Raw genomic sequence first — 23,843 nt, forward strand, 5'->3', positions numbered from 1 at the left:
GGGTGCAGGTATTTCAGTCTGACACTGACTGAGGAAGGGGCTGGTTATACAGAGCTCATTACCCATGATGAAGTCCAGTTGCTAATGGGAGGGAGAGGGTCCGATCTACAAGACTAGAAGTCCGTTTGGACCTCGGATTCTGACAGCGCTGAGGGAAACGCGGTACCTTTGCCCTGTGCATAGGGCGGGGCTACCTGGCTACTTCTGTTTCCATGGAAACTTGCTCCGGGCCAATAACTGTAATGAGAAGTGTCAACTGTGTGTAAATGAGTATATGAAAAGGATTGGGGGGGGGGGGGCTGACATTTTAGTTGATTGTGAGCAGATCTGAGAGTTGTGATTGGTTCATTAGCGGCTGTGAAGAACGGGAGGGATCTCAGTGACACAACTCAGCACAATTCAGCAGGTACAGCCCCCTAAGTTTGCCCATAGCCTGTACAGAGAGATACCATAAAACTATGGCACATAGGGATTCCTCTGTACTAAGCACAATTCAGCAGGAACAGCCCCCTAAGTTTGCCCATAGCCTGTACAGAGAGATACCATAAAACTATGGCACATAGGGATTCCCCTGTACTAAGCACAATTCAGCAGGAACAGCCCCCTAAGTTTGCCCATAGCCTGTACAGAGAGATACCATAAAACTATGGCACATAGGGATTCCCCTGTACTAAGCACAATTCAGCAGGAACAGCCCCCTAAGTTTGCCCATAGCCTGTACAGAGAGATACCATAAAACTATGGCACATAGGGATTCCCCTGTACTAAGCACAATTCAGCAGGAACAGCCCCCTAAGTTTGCCCATAGCCTGTACAGAGAGATACCATAAAACTATGGCACATAGGGATTCCCCTGTACTAAGCACAATTCAGCAGGAACAGCCCCCTAAGTTTGCCCATAGCCTGTACAGAGAGATACCATAAAACTATGGCACATAGGGATTCCCCTGTACTAAGCACAATTCAGCAGGAACAGCCCCCTAAGTTTGCTCATAGCCTGTACAGAGAGATACCATAAAACTATGGCACATAGGGATTCCCCTGTACTAAGCACAATTCAGCAGGAACAGCCCCCTAAGTTTGCCCATAGCCTGTACAGAGAGATACCATAAAACTATGGCACATAGGGATTCCCCTGTACTAAGCACAATTCAGCAGGAACAGCCCCCTAAGTTTGCCCATAGCCTGTACAGAGAGATACCATAAAACTATGGCACATAGGGATTCCCCTGTACTAAGCACAATTCAGCAGGAACAGCCCCCCAAGCTGAGTGTGGAAGTGAATGTGGAATTCTCAGGAGCTGAAACATCAAATTCTTTCTGGTGTTTTCGGCCGGAAGAAAAAGCTTTTTGGTTCCCTTTGATCTGGGCCGGGGGACAGTGTTTGCATTAGTGCCAGTCAGGGGTCTGACAGGGGTTGGCCGGTTGGGGCAGGGGGGGGGGGGCAGTTCAGAGGTGACACCATTAGTTGGTGTCGGGGCTTTAAATCACGGCGGTGTCAATCAAAGAGGCTGGAAGGGGCTCAGTGACAGGGGGGCAGGGGGGGGCAGGAGGGGGCAGGGGGGCATCTGGAATTTCAGTCTGGTCTGGGCTCTTATGGGACTCAAAGCCGTGGGGGCGGGGATTAAATCGCTAATTGCTGTAATTTGCTAATTAAGGGGATTGAGGGGGGATTAGGGTATCTCAGGCTTCTGGTTCTGACCCATATGGACCCTTATACAGCGGGAAATAGTTCTACCCAGACCCCAGTCCCCTGTAGATGTCTATGGAGAGGAATGTACTTCCTGTTGGTCACGTGACTGCCTCTACTTCCTGTCTGGCAAAAACACAGCAGCTTTGTCTCGCTTTACGGCTGCTTCTCTAGTCAGGGCTGTGTAATGAAAAGATAATGTTACCCGAGGGGGTGAGTGTGAGCAGTTCCAGGGGGGGGCAGAGTACGGGGCAATTGCAGGAAGGGAAAGGAAACCACTGGAAAGTTCTAGAAGGATCCCCTCTCCCTGTTCCATTGGGTGAATCCTCCGCACCCAGATCTCTTGTTATTGCCGGATCCCGAGAGCGAGGAGGCGCCGGTGCCAGGGCTCTGAGCGTCTGACGTAAAGCATTCCATTGGCTGCACAGCCCTCCCCATTCCTCCCGGGGGCAGGGGGACAGGGGTAGGTGGGAGAGGGGGGTAGGTGGGAGAGAGGGGCAGGGGTAGGTGGGAGAGAGGGGCAGGGGTAGGTGGGAGAGGGGGGCAGGGGTAGGTGGGAGAGGGAAGGAAGGGGTAGGTGGGAGAGGGGGGTAGGTGGGAGAGAGGGGCAGGGGTAGGTGGGAGAGGGAAGGCAGGGGTAGGTGGGAGAGGGGGGCAGGGGTAGGTGGGAGAGGGGGGTAGGTGGAGAGAGGGGCAGGGGTAGGTGGGAGGGCAGGGGTAGGTGGGAGAGGGGGGTAGGTGGGAGAGAGGGGCAGGGGTAGGTGGGAGAGGGAAGGCAGGGGTAGGTGGGAGAGGGGGGCAGGGGTAGGTGGGAGAGGGGGGCAGGGGTAGGTGGGAGAGGGGGGTAGGTGGAGAGAGGGGCAGGGGTAGGTGGGAGGGCAGGGGTAGGTGGGAGAGGGGGTAGGTGGGAGAGAGGGGCAGGGTAGGTGGGAGGGCAGGGGTAGGTGGGAGAGGGGGGTAGGTGGAGAGAGGGCAGGGGTAGGTGGAGGGCAGGGGTAGGTGGGAGAGAGGGGCAGGGGTAGGTGGGAGAGAGGGGCAGGGGTAGGTGGGAGAGAGGGGCAGGGGTAGGTGGGAGAGGGAGGCAGGGGTAGGTGGGAGAGAGGGGCAGGGGTAGGTGGGAGAGGGGAGGCAGGGGTAGGTGGAAGAGGGGGGCAGGGGTAGGTGGGAGAGGGAAGGCAGGGGTAGGTGGGAGAGGGAGGCAGGGGTAGGTGGGAGAGGGAAGGCAGGGGTAGGTGGGAGAGGGGAGGCAGGGGTAGGTGGGAGAGGGAAGGCAGGGGTAGGTGGGAGAGGGAAGGCAGGGGTAGGTGGGAGAGGGGAGGCAGGGGTAGGTGGGAGAGAGGGGCAGGGGTAAGTGGGAGAGGGGGGCAGGGGGTAGGTGGGAGAGGAAGGCAGGGGTAGGTGGGAGAGGGGAGGCAGGGGTAGGTGGGAGAGGGAAGGCAGGGGTAGGTGGGAGAGGGGAGGCAGGGGTAGGTGGGAGAAAGGGGCAGGGGTACGTGGGAGAGGGGGCAGGGTAGGTGGGAGAGGGGTGCAGGGGTAGGTGGGAGAGGGGGGCAGGGGTAGGTGGGAGAGAGGGGCAGGGTAGGTGGAAGAGGGGAGGCAGGGGTAGGTGGGAGAGAGGGGCAGGGGTAGGTGGGAGAGGGAAGGCAGGGGTAGGGGGAGAGGGGGGCAGGGGTAGGTGGGAGAGGGGAGGGGGGGGGCAGGGGTAGGGGGCACAGGGGAATGGGGTAGGGCTGCAATAGGAACATAGTTATAATGTCTAGTTGCCCCTTTTTGCTCCCCCCATTCCTGCACTCACACCCCCGTTTGCTTATTTACCCCCCCCCCAGGCAGAAACAATAAGTGACCAATCAGAGTGGATTAAATGACTATTTACATCCTAAAAAGAGTTGACTTTTGGCCCAACCCAAGTGAAACCGGCGCTGAAAGAGTTTAACCCCTCCCAGCCCAGCAGGTTGGTGGCTCTCAGTGTTGGTATCTGAGCATCCCCCCCCCCCCAAACAATTGCCTCCCACTTCCCCCCCTGGGGGTCCGGCTCCTTATCAGATCCCACAGACAATGAGCACTTACCCCCCCTCACTTCCTGTTTGTTAAACATTTCCCCAACAAGAGACAAAGGGCCGATCACTTGCCCCCCCAGCCCCTGATATCCACCCCCCCGGGGGGCAGCAAGTGGCAGATGTTCCTCCTGAAGAATTAACGTTGATCCTTTAAGAAGAAGTGAAGCCTCCGGGCTCCCAGGGTGTCAGGCCGGGATTAGACCAGAAAGCCCCCCGCGCCCGACCCGGACCCCTCGGAAATCTGCCCAATGCCCCCCGGCAACAGGACAGAAATCTGACTAGGCAACATGCCCACTGGCCTGTAGTTCCAATGCCCTGGGCACTGGCCTGTAGTTCTAATGCCCCGGGCACTGGCCTGTAGTTCTAATGCCCCGGGCACTGGCCTGTAGTTCTAATGCCCCGGGGACTGGCCTGTAGTTCTAATGCCCCTGGCACTGCCCTGTAGTTGTAATGCCCCTGGCCTGGCCTGGCACTGGGCTGTAGTTCTAATGCCCCGGGGACTGGGCTGTAGTTCTAATGCCCCGGGGACTGGGCTGTAGTTCTAATGCCCCGGGGACTGGGCTGTAGTTCTAATGCCCCGGGCACTGGCCTGTAGTTCTAATGCCCCGGGGACTGGCCTGTAGTTGTAATGCCCCTGGCACTGCCCTGTAGTTGTAATGCCCCTGGCCTGGCCTGGCACTGGGCTGTAGTTCTAATGCCCCGGGGACTGGGCTGTAGTTCTAATGCCCCGGGGACTGGGCTGTAGTTCTAATGCCCCGGGGACTGGGCTGTAGTTCTAATGCCCCGGGGACTGGGCTGTAGTTCTAATGCACCGGGGACTGGCCTGTAGTTCTAATGCCCCGGGCACTGGGCTGTAGTTCTAATGCCCCGGGACTGGCCTGTAGTTCTAATGCACCGGGGACTGGCCTGTAGTTCTAATGCCCCGGGGACTGGGCTGTAGTTCTAATGCCCCGGCACTGGGCTGAGTTCTAATGCCCCGGGGACTGGCCTGTAGTTCTAATGCCCGGGCCTGGCTGAGTTCTATCCGGGGACTGGCTGTAGTTCTAATGCCCCGGGGACTGGCCTGTAGTTCTAATGCCCCGGGGACTGGGCTGTAGTTCTAATGCCCCGGGGACTGGGCTGTAGTTCTAATGCCCCGGGGACTGGGCTGTAGTTCTAACGCCCCGGGGACTGGCCTGTAGTTCTAATGCACCGGGGACTGGCCTGTAGTTCTAATGCCCCGGGGACTGGGCTGTAGTTCTAATGCCCCGGGGACTGGCCTGTAGTTCTAATCCTCCGGGGACTGGCCTGTAGTTCTAATGCCCCGGGCACTGGCCTGTAGTTCTAATGCCCCGGGCACTGGCCTGTAGTTCTAATGCCCCGGGCACTGGCCTGTAGTTCTAATGCCCCGGGGACTGGCCTGTAGTTCTAATGCCCCGGGACTGGCCTGTAGTTCTAATGCCCGGGACTTGCCTGTAGTTCTAATGCCCCGGGGACTGGCCTGTAGTTCTAATGCCCCGGGGACTGGCCTGTAGTTCTAATGCCCCGGGGACTGGCCTGTAGTTCTAATGCCCCGGGGACTGGCCTGTAGTTCTAATGCCCCCGGGGACTGGGCTGTAGTTCTAATGCCCCGGGACTGGGCTGTAGTTCTAATGCCCCGGGGACTGGCCTGTAGTTCTAATGCCCCGGGCACTGGCCTGTAGTTCTAATGCCCCGGGCACTGGCCTGTAGTTCTAATGCCCCGGGCACTGGCCTGTAGTTCTAATGCCTCGGGGACTGGCCTGTAGTTCTAATGCCCCGGGGACTGGCCTGTAGTTCTAATGCCCCGGGGACTTGCCTGTAGTTCTAATGCCCCGGGGACTGGCCTGTAGTTCTAATGCCCCGGGGACTGGCCTGTAGTTCTAATGCCCCGGGGACTGGCCTGTAGTTCTAATGCCCCGGGGACTGGCCTGTAGTTCTAATGCCCCGGGGACTGGCCTGTAGTTCTAATGCCCGGGACTTGCCTGTAGTTCTAATGCCCCGGGGACTGGCCTGTAGTTCTAATGCCCCGGGGACTGGCCTGTAGTTCTAATGCCCCGGGGACTGGCCTGTAGTTCTAATGCCCCGGGGACTGGCCTGTAGTTCTAATGCCCCGGGGACTGGGCTGTAGTTCTAATGCCCCGGGGACTGGGCTGTAGTTCTAATGCCCCGGGGACTGGCCTGTAGTTCTAATGCCCCGGGGACTGGCCTGTAGTTCTAATGCCCCGGGCACTGGCCTGTAGTTCTAATGCCCCGGGCACTGGCCTGTAGTTCTAATGCCCCGGGCACTGGCCTGTAGTTCTAATGCCCCGGGGACTGGCCTGTAGTTCTAATGCCCCGGGCACTGGCCTGTAGTTCTAATGCCCCGGGCACTGGCCTGTAGTTCTAATGCCCCGGGGACTGGCCTGTAGTTCTAATGCCCCGGGGACTTGCCTGTAGTTCTAATGCCCCGGGGACTGGCCTGTAGTTCTAATGCCCCGGGGACTGGCCTGTAGTTCTAATGCCCCGGGGACTGGCCTGTAGTTCTAATGCCCCGGGGACTGGCCTGTAGTTCTAATGCCCCCGGTACAAGACCCCCCCCCCCCCCGTATATAAGGAAGCTGCAGATTAATCTGTTTCCTGATCTCTGCAAGCAGGTTTCCTCCCTGGCGCCTCCCCCATTGTCTCACCCTCCTGGTATGTCCCATCAGCCCCTGCCCCAGTGAGCTTACAATCTAAGGTCCCTATCCCATTCCCATCAGTTCCTGCCCCAGTGAGCTTACAATCTAAGGCCCCTATCCCATTCCCATCAGTCCCTGCCCCAGTGAGCTTACAATCTAAGGTCCCTATCCCATTCCCATCAGTCCCTGCCCCAGTGAGCTTACAATCTAAGGTCCCTATCACATTCCCATCAGCCCCTGCCCCAGTGAGCTTACAATCTAAGGTCCCTATCCCATTCCCATCAGCCCCTGCCCCAGTGAGCTTACAATCTAAGGTCCCTATCCCATTCCCATCAGCCCCTGCTCCAGTGAGCTTACAATCTAAGGTCCCTATCCCATTCCCATCAGCCCCTGCCCCAGTGAGCTTACAATCTAAGGTCCCTATCACATTCCCACCAGCCCCTGCCCCAGTGAGCTTACAATCTAAGGTCCCTATCCCATTCCCATCAGCCCCTGCCCCAGTGAGCTTACAATCTAAGGCCCCTATCCCATTCCCATCAGCCCCTGCCCCAGTGAGCTTACAATCTAAGGTCCCTATCCCATTCCCATCAGCCCCTGCCCCAGTGAGCTTACAATCTAAGGCCCCTATCCCATTCCCATCAGCCCCTGCCCCAGTGAGCTTACAATCTAAGGCCCCTATCCCATTCCCATCAGCCCCTGTCCCAGTGAGCTTACAATCTAAGGTCCCTATCCCATTCCCATCAGTCCCTGCCCCAGTGAGCTTACAATCTAAGGCCCCTATCCCATTCCCATCAGCCCCTGTCCCAGTGAGCTTACAGTCTAAGGTCCCTATCACATTCCCATCAGTCCCTGCCCCAGTGAGCTTACAATCTAAGGTCCCTATCACATTCCCATCAGCCCCTGCCCCAGTGAGCTTACAATCTAAGGTCCCTATCCCATTCCCATCAGCCCCTGCCCCAGTGAGCTTACAATCTAAGGTCCCTATCCCATTCCCATCAGCCCCTGCCCCAGTGAGCTTACAATCTAAGGTCCCTATCCCATTCCCATCAGCCCCTGCCCCAGTGAGCTTACAATCTAAGGTCCCTATCACATTCCCACCAGCCCCTGCCCCAGTGAGCTTACAATCTAAGGTCCCTATCCCATTCCCATCAGTCCCTGCCCCAGTGAGCTTACAATCTAAGGTCCCTATCCCATTCCCATCAGCCCCTGCCCCAGTGAGCTTACAATCTAAGGCCCCTATCCCATTCCCATCAGCCCCTGCCCCAGTGAGCTTACAATCTAAGGCCCCTATCCCATTCCCATCAGCCCCTGCCCCAGTGAGCTTACAATCTAAGGTCCCTATCCCATTCCCATCAGCCCCTGCCCCAGTGAGCTTACAATCTAAGGCCCCTATCCCATTCCCATCAGCCCCTGCCCCAGTGAGCTTACAATCTAAGGCCCCTATCCCATTCCCATCAGCCCCTGTCCCAGTGAGCTTACAATCTAAGGTCCCTATCCCATTCCCATCAGTCCCTGCCCCAGTGAGCTTACAATCTAAGGCCCCTATCCCATTCCCATCAGCCCCTGTCCCAGTGAGCTTACAGTCTAAGGTCCCTATCACATTCCCATCAGTCCCTGCCCCAGTGAGCTTACAATCTAAGGCCCCTATCCCATTCCCATCAGCCCCTGCCCCAGTGAGCTTACAATCTAAGGCCCCTATCACATTCCCATCAGCCCCTGCCCCAGTGAGCTTACAATCTAAGGTCCCTATCCCATTCCCATCAGTCCCTGCCCCAGTGAGCTTACAATCTAAGGTCCCTATCCCATTCCCATCAGTCCCTGCCCCAGTGAGCTTACAATCTAAGGTCCCTATCCCATTCCCATCAGCCCCTGCCCCAGTGAGCTTACAATCTAAGGTCCCTATCACATTCCCATCAGTCCCTGCCCCAGTGAGCTTACACTCTAAGGTCCCTATCCCATTCCCATCAGTCCCTGCCCCAGTGAGCTTACAATCTAAGGTCCCTATCCCATTCCCATCAGTCCCTGCCCCAGTGAGCTTACACTCTAAGGTCCCTATCACACATTTAGGAATGCAGCAGGGGAGATTAGGTGCCAGGAATAGATGTGAGTGTGAGGGATTGTGGGTCGGTATCTGCAGCCTGAGGGGAGATAAAGTTCTATTCTTATTCTGGGATGCCGTTGCCCTATCGCTGCCCAATGTGCCCAGACCCCGTTTCATGCTGATGGTGCAGCCCCCCTTCCCCCACCCTGGATCTGAACCAATAAGCAGTACCTGTTTTCCCTCCGGCTGCCTGTGATTGGTTCATTGCAGGGAGCAGCTGACAATATGGAAAAAAAAGGTGCGTCTGTATCAGCCCCGGGTATATAAAGTGCCCCCTCATTTCTACCCCTTGTTGTATATACTGTGCCTCACCCCTTCAAGCTCTTGTATATTTGGTACCTATCTTTTCTACCCCTGGTGTATAAGTTGCCCCACCCCTTCTGTCCCTGGTGTATAAGTTGCCCCACCCCTTCTGTCCCTGGTGTATAAGTTGCCCCACCCCTTCTGTCCCTGGTGTATAAGTTGCCCCACCCCTTCTGTCCCTGGTGTATAAGTTGCCCCACCCCTTCTGTCCCTGATGTATCAGGTGCCCTACCCCTTCTGCCCCTTTATATAAAGTGCCCGCCCCTTTTCTCCCTGGTATATAAGGTGCCCTCCCCCTTCTGCCCCTTTATATAAGTTGCCCCACCCCTTTTCTCCCTGGTCTAGAAGTTTCCCCACCCCTTTTCTCCCTGGTATATAAGATGCCCCGCCCCTTCTATCCCTGGCTAATGCAGTCCCCGCCCCTTCTGTCCCTGGGAATGACTTGCCCCACCCAATTCCTTGAGTGGTTGAATAAGACTTGAGTTCTGTTGAGAGTTCCAGTTCCAGTTACATGGTTCCGACCCAGATAGAGAAACTACCCCGTTTGACCCGACAACCAGAACAGGAAGCAGAACATCACTGACTTTCCCGCCATAAACTAAAACCTATAATTGTGGCTACAGGGGGGCGGTGCCACTCTCTGCCTCACTTTCTGGCACCGACGTACAAACCCCCCTGATGAGATGGTTCAGTCCAAAGTCCTTATGGGCCTGTGTCAGAAGTCTGAGCAGTGCAGGGAATAGAAACAGCCAATCACTGCTTTGGGGACCCCCCTGCCCCCCAGTGGTACAGCCCAACTCTCCCCTACATTCTGCCCAGAGAGACTTAGCGCAACGCAGATAATAATTCCCTTCCCTTCAGCCGACTGGGGGAAACGAGTTTGTTACTATGGAAACTGAACAATCATAATTGGGGGAAATAAGAGACTTAGGGCTCCGGGGGCGGAGTTTAACATGGAACGAATAATATTTATAGAAAGTTCCAGTGTGGACAGGAGAGGATTGTGGGAAAAGTATTGGACTGTCAACCCCCATGTTTCTATAATATCTGTAACCTTGTTATGGGCTAGGGGCCCGCGAAGGCCCACGTTAGGGGGGATCTTGGGGGGCTGCTTATCTGTGTCTGTCTGACTTGGACATACATGGTCTCCACGCCATGTAGGAGACTATATCTCGGGGCGTGACTTGTACCCTCCGATGCCAATGTTTCCTCTATATCTCCTGTAGCTGGAGCGGATCTGGGCCTGGTAGGCTTGTTATTGGGTAGCCTCTGGCGCCGCACTGCGAGAAATGCCAAGTGTTATGCATCGTGCCTGCCGAAGTGATGTATTTGTGTGCTTCTGCTGGTCATCCATCTCGATCTGTCGAGCGCTACGTTCATGCCGGGTGACTGTACCCAGAACTCTCCTCCTCGATCTCCACCTCGTTCTTTTCTTGATTCTTTCTGCTCCAACGCGGCCACATTCGTCCTCGTTAGTGTTGGACTATGTGCTTCTGCGTAGCTTTGATATATGGGAACCTGGTCATCGGGGCACTTGATACGGCGTTGGGGAGGGGTGAGGTATTGTCTCTGCGGCGCAGAAGGTGCCATAATGTGATAGCTCTCCTGTGGTACTGCAGCGTGCGCGACTCAGCTTGTTGCAGAATACTCTAGTCGGCGTCTGGTGAGTTGGTGTACCTTGCAGTTGTTCAGGAGCTCTGTCTAAAACTCATGTTTATACCCGCACTCTGCTATTGGCCGTGTGCTCGGTAAGAGAATGGTGCCGATCAGCAGGAGGCAAGTAGGGGCGCCTGTGGACTGCCTGCCGGGGTTTGAGTGTTTTGCGTGTGTAACGTGAAAGCTCTAGAGAAGACATATTTCCGGTCTGCTGATGCGACTCCTTATGGACGGCCTCGTTCTGGGGCTCAGCTTTGGCCAGGGGAGGGAGGCTCTGTCGTCAAAGTCTTTCGGGGATCGTGGGCGATGCTGTCCGAGGTGGGTCTCTCTCGCCGAGAGACGGCCCGTCGCGTTTGAGGTATCGCTGAACGTCACCTCCTAGCGTATCTGTTCCCTTACCACACTTTAATTCTTGATAGACGATAGTCATAGGGCTAGGGGCCTTGAAGGGGTATGTGGGTGCGATTGTGGGGCGCTTCAGAGATTGCTAATTTTGTTTCTGTCCGGTGCGTCTACCTCCCCATCTTGTCATTCTTATCAAGGGTGTGAGGTCGGCACTGTTCCTCCGTCGGCTGGTAAGACAAAAAGCACAACACAAGAGGGCGCTACTCTCACAGTATTTTGATTAAAGGTGAAGCGTAATTGTAACCTTGCTTTTATGATGGGACAGCGGCGCACAGCCTGTGGCAGGTTTAGGTGGTTTGCTCTACAAGAATAAGGGGTGCGGCTAATGAGGGCTGAGGCCATATAGAAATAATTCTTATTCTTCGATGGGGGCTCATTTGGGTATATAAACAAAAAAAAATGTTCGCAAACTCACTTGGTATTTCAACCGCGGGGTTGTCCCGCGGTCAACGTTTTCATGCGCCGGTCCTGTCCGTGGACTGTTATTTTAAAATAATTTAAAACCACCGTTTGGGTAATGAGGGTGTAGATGCGAGGGTTACATAGCCTTGAAGGTGACGGACGCGCGGGTGATATGAGTGGTTATATTGCAATTAATTGTGTTGCCCCCCCTGCGCGTCACGTGTCTACGAATCTCTAGGCTGACTGACGTACGCAGAGTGAAAACTAGGGAGTTTTACTCGTATCTCACTTATACAGATAGAATCTAAAGCCGATCAGTTGCAGTATGCGGGTTTCCATTCATATACTTGTTTCAACATGTTTATGCTTAACAGACCTAATTAGGGTGTAGGGGAGTGGAGGAGCGAGGGGCGGCAGGGAAAATCCAATAGTCCTCATCTAAGTTCTCGTTATTTTTCAATTAGTTGTTCTCATTAAGTATAAAATGATTTACATTATGAGCCGCCCGATGCCGGGTAGGTCCTCCCACTCGGCTCAAGTCATATCCGGTCCAATTGCGTTGAGATAAGCTTAAGTCATCAATGGTAGTGGAGTGAGTTCGTATCCTATTGAGTCCCCACATGGGTGAATTCCGGGGGGCCTCACTGGTACAGGGCCAAGGGGTGAGGCGGGCACAAGGGTTATTCTTTTAATTAACATACTTAGGCCAATTAGATTGGCGGTTCTGTTCAAGAGTGGTAGAGCTAAAGAGACAAATGTAAAAGAGCACAAAGCGGATTGGGTACTGGCGCCGAGCTAATGAGAGAGCTTGAACTGGGACATGAGACTTGAGGGAAATGGACCGCCACATTTTGGCATGTTGATAATCGACGGCCCCTAAGGGTTCCACTGGGCCCAAGGCGTAGCACTCCTCGGCGACCAAGGGTACTAGCCAAGGGTATTTTGGCCCAAGCGGTTAAATGTGACGGGTCAAAAATGGATAGTATGGCCCCCAACAGGCATACCCTTCCCATTGGATTGAATGGGAGCAGACCTCAGCAGGGTTTGAGGCTCTCTATTACAGGCGATACAAGGCTCCATATTGTGATTAAAATTTCTCTTTGTGATCAGCGAATCGGAGTACTCCCCGCGCCAAGGGTACTGGCCCGGGCCCTACGGGTCCACCGAAGGCTGTGAGTGTCTGCCGAGAGGCGTAGAGTAGGGCTGATGGAATCCCAGGTAGCACGTGTCGAGGAGGGTACAGCGGGTGTCCCCAATGTAACTGGGGAAGACCACAAGGGTATCAGACCACAAGGGTGCGGCCTCATTTGAGGATATATCTGGCTCGCCTATGTAAGCGGATCTAAGAGAGAGGTTCCCGTGGGCAGGGGGGGGAGCCTGGAGGAAAAGTATAACAAAGTGGGAGTGTTGAGGCAGCCGGCGGAGCTTTATAGTAGGGAAGCTGGGCGCGCATGCCCGGGAGTCATAAAGATAGGAGGGGGAGCTGGGGGGGTGGCGTGTGTGTAAAGTATGAAACAAAGATGAAGGGGCTCAGCTGGGGATGCCTAAAGGCGGCACGTCCACACGGTCAAGAGGTACTAGGCCTCGGAAGTGGATTACGTGCTGGGATTGGACCGTTACGGGCGCAGCATTGGGGAATCAGCTGGGCACGTTCAGTAGGGGCAGCTGCGGGTGCAAGGTAGCGATGCCCCACAGGGAGTTACAGCTGGCGCAAGGGCTACTGCGGCAATGGTACTAGTACAGTAGGGGCAGCTGAGGGCTGGGAAAGAAAGCGAGTGAGTAGAGCGGGCAGGAATGGCCCAATGGTAGGGGCAGAACTGGAGGGGAGTGATGCTGGCAATACGGTAGACTAGGGGCAGTGGGAAGACCCGACATTGGGGATGACTTGAGAGAAGGTAGTGGCAAGCGAGCTCTCAAAGGTAAGGACTGGGCGCCGCAATGGGGGTGTTACAGTAGGGGCAGCTGGGGATGCTGGGAGTTAAGGGGCGAAGTGCTAGATGTGGGCCGAAGTTACAACCGTGGGTAAGGTGGCAGCTGGGACATGGCTCGACTCTAATGGTACTATAGGCCAATGTAATTGAGGCCTACTAGGGAGGGTAGCTGAGCGCGAGATTATTTAGGTACCAGTGGGGCAGCGGCGGCCAAGGGTAAGCCCATAGGGTTAAGCAGGGGGAGCCCAAGCTGGGGAGATATAGTCGGGGCACGTATATAGCGTGATTAGGCGCGACAGAGCGTTGATGCGATAATGCTCAGGAGAGGTAGACGTTACAGACTAGAGTAACTCATGACCCAATTGGGCTTAGCTGACGGCTCTAAACTGGGTTAATGGGGCCCAAAGCTGAGACGGTGTGAAGTCTGACCCCAGTAGAGGGGTGAAAGGGTCGCACTGGGCGCACATATGGTACTGGGAGTTTACAGTTAGGGGCGGTCTTGAGGATGGAGCATGCTGGGCCGGAAAATTAAGGTGGAGTGAAAGGGCTACGACGCTCCAGGGGGAGTATCGTAGAGACCCACTAGGAGGCATAACTGTGAGGAGCTTTCCCAAGAGTGGAGGTGAGCAGAGGCCAATAGGGGATATCTGGCCAAGTGGTAAGTTACAGTAGGGGCAGGCTGCGCGACATTAAGGGTTGACTCAGTAGGCGCCGCAGGCAGCTGGGCGATGCTGGGAAGGAGTGTTAACCAGGTAGGCCCAGCGCGGTGGGGAGCTGGGGAGTTCAAGTAGGGGTACGCGGTGGGCCGATGACATGGGGGCTAGACCGCATATACGTAGAACGGGGCCCAAGGGTATCGGGCCGCAGAATTACGCGCGCAGCTATACAGTTATCGAAGCCAGGAGAGGTATGGAGGGCAATAGGTACTGGGCGTACAATTGGTAACTGTTTATTCGAAGACTCCCAGAGATGTGTACTTTGTTATCGGGGGGGTTAGGGTACGGCCCAAGGGTTAAAGCAATTGGCCCCGTTGGTAAGGCGTTACTGGTGGGGGCGCAAGGAGCTAGGCCGAACGGGAATTAACTTAGGCGGCCAGGTCAAGCGGTGGGAGGGGTTGCGTACGCTAATGGTTATACTTTTCCTGTTAATGGCCCAAGGGTATAGAAGTCCAACCCTTGCGGGGAGGGATTCGCAGTATCTTCTCAGGCCTCGAGGATGGTAGCTGCGGCGGCGGAAGTGACTGGGGATAACTGGCGCTTCCTGCAGCACCAGCGGGTCTGGGATCCACAAGCGGTACGGGTCCCATACGGGTATGGCCCAAGGGTACTGGCCAAGGGTACTTGGAACTCCTACAGACAGGGCTACGGGTCCAAGGGTAACGGTCCAGGAGGCGGGTAAAACTGGCCCTCATAAGGGTTAGCTAACAAGGCCCACAAGAGATAGCGGGCGCCCAAGGGTCGCGGTGCGCCTATAAAAGGGATGCGTAGTGCCGGCAAGGGTGACTAGTGGCGCCCAGAGGTTGATAGTTTGGTCTCTTCACATGCTGCGGTACGGCCTGGCCCTAAGGGTACTCAGCGCCAAGGGAACTGAGCCTGCCAACATGGGTACTATGCCCAGGAGGGTTACTAGCCCCAACGGGTACCTAGCAAGCCCAATTGGGTGAGGTAGCCACAGAGGGTGAACTAAATGTACGCATATGGTGATGGAATGTGATCTCTCAGTGCGGCTACTGGGGCCAAGATAATGGCTGGCGCGAAGGGCTGGGGGGGCCCAGGCGTACCATTAGATCCGACGGTCATAATTGATTTGACAGCTATGTGTGGGGGTAATTACAGGCGCGGGGCCGCTCACATGGGTGTGTCACCCTGTGTCTAATAATTATTGCAGAACATTGGGGCACGTGAGAAGCCAGAGAGGTAATTAGTGAACGTCAGGGCCAAGGGTAAACTGGCCCAAGGGGGTCCCTAGGGCCCAAGGTAGGTCAACGGGTCTAATCATTGGTCTCACTGAGCCTGCCATAGGCCCAGAGTGGATTACTAGGGGCCACCCCATGGCTACTGACTCTGATTGGCTGAGCCGTGGGTCGTCTGGGTTTGATATAACTGGGGGGGGGCGAGGGACTCGGTCACTGGATAGGGTAACCGCAACGGGTACCCCTTGGGTCAAAGGGGTGTACGGGAGGCACTGTGCCCAAGAAGGGTAAGTGGAGAGAGATCATGAAGCACCAGTAGGGGTGCATAGATGGAATGTACTTTGTGTAACGCCCAATGGTACAAGACGCAGGTGTACCTGCGCGCAGGGACTTTAAGCCAAGAGAGGGGCAGGGCTGTGCGAGATACATCCAGATGACCTAATCAGCCCGAAGGGGCGGTGGAATTCGGGAGAAGAGAATAACGGAATACTTCTGGAAGCTCAGGCTCTTGTTTGTGGTCTTCTGATGGGCTGGGGGTGCTGGGGGCATGTGAGAAAGAGTGCAGCTCATGGAGGAGTTTACACGCCCAAGCCACTACCAGGCAGCGGGCGTTGGCTTTGGCCAGTCTTGGTTCTGTCCGCCTCATATCAGGTGGTCCGCTATCGGGCCGGGCATCATGACCTCTCTAAGAGCTTAGGTGGGCGGCGTACTCACCATGTTTATTTAGGGTTGTCACTTGTTCTGGGCCCAATATACATAAAATTAAATCTTGGAGGTAATCACTCCTCATTGGCTTCTGCATTGGTGGAAGGTTTGGGAAGGTGAGAGATCTCTAATAACCAATTCTATCATTATCTGAGTATTCCCCCCCTCCCCCCCAGCCACGGTAACCCCCAGGTAACCCATCCCCACTGCCATCCTAATTATAACGTCGCCCCTAAGCCGGCACGCCCTTGACATCTAGCCCCCCCCCCCCTCCCATCATACCCAATTTAGGCACTGCCCCCCCCCCACAGTCTGGTCATTTATATGTTGTGTTAAAAAAAATTAAATCTTAGTTCACTTATTTCTATCCCACCACCCCCAGGTAACCCCCTCCATCTCTAATTATAACTGCCCCTCCTGCCCTAATACCCCCAGTACCCCCCCCCCCCACAGTCTGGTCTCCCTATTAAAATATTTTTATTACAAGTCCTTGGCCCGACACTGCTCCAACTCCCTGCACTGCCTAGAAAAGGATTCTGGGAGGCAAATTTCCCATTGAGCCATTCTGCATAAACAACACCCCCCCCACCAACACCCCCTCCAAGCAGCTGCCAGAACCTGCTTGTAGTTAAACTATTGGCAGGGGGGGAGGCAGAGGATCCATTAATGCCGCTCCGGTGAGATCCGGAATGAAGCAGCGATGAGTCAGCGAGTGGGGCGCAGGGAGTTGGCGCGGGGTGACGGGAGTGGGGGGTGACGGGAGTGGGGGCCCCAATAGAGAGGGGAATGTTTAATAACAGTCACATGGCACGTGGGCGAGAGCGTGGGAAGTCACGTGCACTGCTGAGCCCCATAATGAGCCGAAGTGCACGGGGGGAGCAGCAGATCCCGAGACTCAATGTAAATCCACCCCCAGGGGGGCAAGTGGGACGATCTACCCCAGACCTGAGACATTATACTCAGTTATACTCAGCCCCCCGCCGAGTCTATCACTTGGTTTAATCCTGCCTGCTTGTCTCCTATGGACAATAGAACTACCCAATAGTGCAGATTTTACCCTCCTTGGGGCAATTAATTTAACAGCTGAGCAGACAGGGGGGGCAGTAGACACAATGTATCACAAATCCAGCCATAAGAAGGGTACAGGGGGGACTGCAGGAAGGGACCCCACAACAGAAGGCTGGGAAAGGGGCAGGGCTTGAAGGGCAGTGGGCTGGATTTGGGCGGAGCTTTGAAATTATTGGCCCTTAACCCGGGGCCCAAGGGACTGGTGGACTTATAAATGGGGCCCTATTATTACTGAAGGGGCCCCGAGTAGTCAGGTTTAGCCAATTAAATTCATATCTGCCTGCAGTACTTACCGTTATCCCTGCTCTGCTTCCTGGGCTTGGCTCCGCCCCTTCTGCAAAGAGGCGGGGCCAAATGGCTGCCTTCCAGGATACCCAGCACTTTACACTGGGCAATTAACCATAGAAACGGATATTATTTCTCAGCTGACACAGCGGTGGCAGCTCCCCTAGTGGCCAGCAGGGGGCACTGTGACTAAACAATATGGCAGCTTCTGCGCCCAGAGTGACAGTGCAATGGGCAAACATGTGATGGGTCGGTCAGGATGAGGGCTTCTGATTGGAGAGTTGCATTTTTAAGTCAGAGACTGGCGTTTAAGGGGTTACAAGATGAAGCGCAACACGGCCCCTGGGAGCCCAGACGCACGGCGACCGCGAAATAGGCAAAAACGCACGTCTCAATAGAGAGGGCAAAGGTCATTCCGCTTCATTTATGGGATCTGCCCCCCCCCCCCCCAAAACCGTTCTGCTTTTAAAAACTGTCGCTGCCCATTTAACCCTTCCAGCGCTCACCCAAAACCATTAAAACATTAATTCCCAGACATAATGGGGGAAGAGGAAAAAGGGAGGGGGTTGTTTATACAGTGGTCATAACCTCCAGTTAAGCTCTGTAGAAAAGGGGTGGAGTTAGGGCAGATCTCTCCCTCTTTCCAGTATAACTTTGCTCATGTTGACTAAAAGTGTATATAGTTGTGTTGCTATGGGCAGTGAGCCTAGCAACTGCACACTCATTCCAACTGAAAACAGCCAAAAATGATCTGTAAGGTGAATTTAACCATTTAAAAACCCATGGTGGGTACAACTTTCCCAGTGTTTTTGTTATTCCTGCCCCAGCTGGGGGTCCGACACCCCCGGAGGCGCTGCTGCTCTTAAATACCTCAATTAAGAGTAATTTTGCCCCGGCGGTGATAGGAACCAGCTGAGCAGGAGCCCCCCCCCCCCGACAATCCAAATAAACAGAGCCGCCCCCAACTCCCAGCGTCCCCTGCAGTCTCCACCATCAAAGAACCATAGTGGTCACAGAACAACCCCCCCCCGCATTATGCTAAGGAGCTTACAATCTACACTGAGGGGGTGTTTGTTTATTTAATCCCCCCACCTCTTCCTCCAGCCAACTGTAGCTCAGAAACAAGGGATTGTCTGTGTCAAGGAATGTTCTGGGCACAATAAGCTCCACCCCCATACTCTACTGTCTAAGGGAAACACTATGGCACCCCCTACCCATATGTATAAATACAAATATACAGAGAAGGAATGTTCTGGGCACACAATAAGCTGTACCCCCATACTGTACTGTCTAAGGGAAACACTATGGCACCCCCTACCCATATGTATAAATACAAATATACAGAGAGGGAATGTTCTGGGCACACAATAAGCTGTACCCCCATACTGTACTGTCTAAGGGAAACACTATGGCACCCCCTACCCATATGTATAAATACAAATATACAGAGAGGGAATGTTCTGGGCACACAATAAGCTGTACCCCATACTGTACTGTCTAAGGGAAACACTATGGCACCCCCTACCCATATGTATAAATACAAATATACAGAGAGGGAATGTTCTGGGCACACAATAAGCTGTACCCCCATACTGTACTGTCTAAGGGAAACACTATGGCACCCCCTACCCATATGTATAAATACAAATATACAGAGAAGGAATGTTCTGGGCACACAATAAGCTGTACCCCCATACTGTACTGTCTAAGGGAAACACTATGGCACCCCCTACCCATATGTATAAATACAAATATACAGAGAAGGAATGTTCTGGGCACACAATAAGCTGTACCCCCATACTGTACTGTCTAAGGGAAACACTATGGCACCCCCTACCCATATGTATAAATACAAATATACAGAGAGGGAATGTTCTGGGCACAGAATAAGCAATAATATCCATTAATCAGTGAGATGGGGGTTACGTTGAACTATAACACGGCGCAGGGCTGAGCAGGTGATGTGTCAGGTTATTTCTTTTCTTTGGACCTTAAAACTGATATTTCAGCAGCAGCAAAGGAACAAATTCACATCTGGAACAGAGAAGCTCAGGCAAATGTGAATCCCATCTGGTTCCTCCGTAGCCGCGGGGCCCGACCTGCTAATAACGTTTTACCAGACATAATACTGAGTCGGGGGGAACAAAGGGGCATTGACACTGCTGGTCTGTAACTTTAAAGGGAAACTCCACCCAAAACTGAGCAACTTCCCTTCCCTGCACTGCTGGTTCTGACTCCTGATACAACTCCCCAATATCCATTCATTCCTCATTCTCACTGGGTTTATAGTTATGTGTAACTGTCACTGTGTCTGTCCCTTTCCCTTCCCTGCACTGCTGGTTCTGACTCCTGATACAACTCCCCAATATCCATTCATTCCTCATTCTCACTGGGTTTATAGTTATGTGTAACTGTCACTGTGTCTGTCCCTTTCCCTTCCCTGCACTGCTGGTTCTGACTCCTGATACAACTCCCCAATATCCATTCATCCCTCATTCTCACTGGGTTATAGTTATGTGTAACTGTCACTGTGTCTGTCCCTTTCCCTTCCCTGCACTGCTGGTTCTGACTCCTGATACAACTCCCCAATATCCATTCATCCCTCATTCTCACTGGGTTTATAGTTATGTGTAACTGTCACTGTGTCTGTCCCTTTCCTCCCTGCACTGCTGGTTCTGACTCCTGATACAACTCCCCAATACCCATTCATCCCTCATTCTCACTGGGTTTATAGTTATGTGTAACTGTCACTGTGTCTGTCCCTTTCCCTTCCCTGCACTGCTGGTTCTGACTCCTGATACAACTCCCCAATACCCATTCATCCCTCATTCTCACTGGGTTTATAGTTATGTGTAACTGTCACTGTGTCTGTCCCTTCCCTGCACTGCTGGTTCTGACTCCTGATACAACTCCCCAATACCCATTCATTCCTCATTCTCACTGGGTTTATAGTTATGTGTAACTGTCACTGTGTCTGTCCCTTTCCCTTCCCTGCACTGCTGGTTCTGACTCCTGATACAACTCCCCAATACCCATTCATCCCTCATTCTCACTGGGTTTATAGTTATGTGTAACTGTCACTGTGTCTGTCCCTTTCCCTTCCCTGCACTGCTGGTTCTGACTCCTGATACAACTCCCCAATACCCATTCATGCCCTCATTCTCACTGGGTTTATAGTTATGTGTAACTGTCACTGTGTCTGTCCCTTCCCTGCACTGCTGGTTCTGACTCCTGATACAACTCCCCAATACCCATTCATTCCTCATTCTCACTGGGTTTATAGTTATGTGTAACTGTCAACTGTGTCTGTCCCTTTCCCTTCCCTGCACTGCTGGTTCTGACTCCTGATACAACTCCCCAATATCCATTCATCCCTCATTCTCACTGGGTTTATAGTTATGTGTAACTGTCACTGTGTCTGTCCCTTTCCCTTCCCTGCACTGCTGGTTTCTGACTCCTGATACAACTCCCCAATACCCATTCATCCCTCATTCTCACTGGGTTTATAGTTATGTGTAACTGTCACTGTGTCTGTCCCTTTCCCTTCCCTGCACTGCTGGTTCTGACTCCTGATACAACTCCCCAATATCCATTCATTCCTCATTCTCACTGGGTTTATAGTTATGTGTAACTGTCACTGTGTCTGTCCCTTTCCCTTCCCTGCACTGCTGGTTCTGACTCCTGATACAACTCCCCAATACCCATTCATTCCTCATTCTCACTGGGTTTATAGTTATGTGTAACTGTCACTGTGTCTGTCCCTTTCCCTTCCCTGCACTGCTGGTTCTGACTCCTGATACAACTCCCCATCCAATAGAAACACACTTGCCCCCGGGGTATTTACACTGCAATTTGCTGAGCAGTACGGAGGGTAAAGTTTCCCACCTCAGACTAAACACTGGGGGGGGTGAATGTCAGCTCCCGTGACGCAGCCGAACACAAAGTGCTGAGCGCTGCACAAAATAACTGAGAGCGGCCGAGCGTGAGATTCGGCAGAAATTCCAATAAATAAAATGAAATGATTTAAAGATGTGCGAGTCTCCTTGGGAGCCGTTGTGGGCAGCAGCACTGAGGGGGCGGAGCTGTGGGGGGCGGAGCAACTTTATAATTTAAATTAATGGAGAAAACAGAATCCCAGGGTGAGAAATCTGCCCCCCCCTTATTATATACTGACATCCCACCCCATTAACTATAACTGCCCCCCAATGGGGCAAAGAGCTAAGTCTAGTAATAATATAGATATGGGGGGAGCTGCCATACTGAGTGCCAAGGGAACCTGTAATGCTCAGTGCTGACCACTAGGTGGCCACGTTGGGCTTGTACTTATCCAGGTATAACACGCGTGTGCCCAACACGGACTCACCGATGGCCTGGGCGAGGGCGATCACCACCTCTTGGCACGTCGTTGCCTCGGTGACCCCGCAGACGATCCTTTGCACCCCATCGACCCATACCTTCAGCTCCATAGTGTGCAGTCAGCTCAGCCCCCCAGCGTCATGGTTACTGCCCCCCGGGGCGGCGTCGGGCAAAAGGGGGTCGCAATCACCTGAAAGAGAAGGGAAAAAAATATCAGTGTGGGGAGCACTTACCCCCGGGGGGGGGCACTTAGTTTGCCCCAGGAGGCAGTAACCCATAGCAACCAATAGGATGTTTGCTTTTAAACAGGTGAATTCAGAGGGGCAGGGCCTAAATCTGGGTATGGGAGGGGGGGGGGGCTGAGCAGGTTCCCTTTGGGCATGTGGGGTCCCGGGGGGGGAGGGGGGGAATACACTGTGATTGGTTATTAGAGATCTCTCACCTTCCCACCTCAGCCAATGAGAAGCCATGAGGAGCTTAACCAATGAATGTGGCCCAAACAGTGACAGAGCCTGGTAGATGGGCTTTATAGGGCCCCCACTCCCGTCACCCCCCACTCCCGTCACCCCGCGCCAACTCCCTGCGCCCCACTCGCTGACTCATCGCTGCTTCATTCCGGATCTCACCGGAGCGGCATTAATGGATCCTCTGCCTCCCCCCCTGCCAATAGTTTAACTACAAGCAGGTTCTGGCAGCTGCTTGGAGGGGGTGTTGGTGGGGGGGTGTTGTTTATGCAGAATGGCTCAATGGGAAATTTGCCTCCCAGAATCCTTTTCTAGGCAGTGCAGGGAGTTGGAGCAGTGTCGGGCCAAGGACTTGTAATAAAAATATTTTAATAGGGAGACCAGACTGTGGGGGGGGGGGGTACTGGGGGTATTAGGGCAGGAGGGGCAGTTATAATTAGAGATGGAGGGGGTTACCTGGGGGTGGTGGGATAGAAATAAGTGAACTAAGATTTAATTTTTTTTAACACAACATATAAATGAGCCCCCCACCTAAGCTTAGAGAGGCATGTCCCGCCCCCTGATAGAAGAGTGGGCGGGCCTAGCCTTAAATCAGGAAGTAGAACCCAGAGCTGGATACTGGTAATGACTGCAGCTGGGTTCTGTTGCTTAAATCTTGGGCAGGAAAGCTGGTCTGTACCATTGGGCCAGTATCATTAGGCCAGTACCCTTGGGCCAGTACCCTTGGGCTAGTACCCTTGGGCCAGTACCATTGGGCCAGTACCATTGGGCCAGTACCCTTGGGCCAGTACCATTTGACCCGTACACTTGGGCCAGTACCCTTGGGCCAGTACCCTTGGGCCAGTACCCTTGGGCTAGTACCATTGGGCCAGTACCATTGGGCCAGTACCATTGGGCCAGTACCCTTGGGCCAGTATCCTTGGGCCAGTACCATTGGGCCAGTACCATTGGGCTAGTACCCTTGGGCTAGTACCCTTGGGCTAGTACCCTTGGGCTAGTACCCTTGGGCTAGTACCCTTGGGCTAGTACCCTTGGGCTAGTACCCTTGGGCCCGTACCCTTGGGCCTGTACCCTTGGGCCTGTACCCTTGGGCCCGCACCCTTGGGCCCGCACCCTTGGGCCCGTACCCTTGGGCCAGTACCCTTGGGCCAGTACCCTTGGACCCGTACCCTTGGACCCGTACCCTTGGGCCAGTACCCTTGGGCCAGTACCCTTGGGCCAGTACCCTTGGACCCGTACCCTTGGACCAGTACCCCTGGGCCAGTACCATTGGGCCAGTACCATTGGGCCAGTACCCTTGGGCCAGTACCCTTGGGCCAGTACCATTGGACCCGTACCCTTGGGCCAGTACCCTTGGGCTAGTACCCTTGGGCCAGTACCCTTGGGCCAGTACCCTTGGGCCAGTACCCTTGGGCCAGTACCATTGGGCCAGTACCCTTGGGCTCGTACCCTTGGGCTCGTACCCTTGGGCCCGTACCCTTGGGCCCGTACCCTTGGGCCCGTACCTTTGGGCCAGTACCCTTGGGCCCGTACCCTTGGGCCCGTACCCTTGGGCCAGTACCCTTGGGCCAGTACCCTTGGGCCAGTACCATTGGGCCAGTACCCTTTGGCCCGTACCTTTGGGCTAGTACCCTTGGGCCCGTACCCTTGGGCTAGTACCCTTGGGCCAGTACCATTAGGCCAGTACCATTGGGTCAGTACCCTTTGGGCAGTACCCTTTGGCCAGTACCATTGGGCCAGTACCATTGGGTCAGTACCCTTTTGGCCAGTACCCTTTGGCCAGTACCCTTGGGCCAGTACCATTGGGCCAGTACCCTTGGGCCCGTACCCTTGGGCTAGTACCCTTGGGCT

General features: G+C 54.3%; 1 protein-coding gene across 1 annotated transcript in view; it reads left to right on the plus strand.

Moving 5' to 3' along the window:
* The first annotated feature begins 21,819 nt into the window (after positions 1 to 21,819).
* Positions 21,820 to 23,843, plus strand: part of rassf8 (Ras association (RalGDS/AF-6) domain family (N-terminal) member 8) — an 11,571-nt gene continuing 9,547 nt past the window's right edge. The window contains exon 1 of the mRNA XM_031898096.1: positions 21,820 to 21,837. Within this exon, the coding sequence (XP_031753956.1) occupies positions 21,820 to 21,837 (18 nt within the window). The remainder of the gene's footprint in view (positions 21,838 to 23,843) is intronic.

The sequence above is a fragment of the Xenopus tropicalis genome, chromosome 3 (assembly GCF_000004195.4).
Source record: "Xenopus tropicalis strain Nigerian chromosome 3, UCB_Xtro_10.0, whole genome shotgun sequence".
NCBI classification, from domain to species: Eukaryota; Metazoa; Chordata; class Amphibia; order Anura; family Pipidae; genus Xenopus; species Xenopus tropicalis.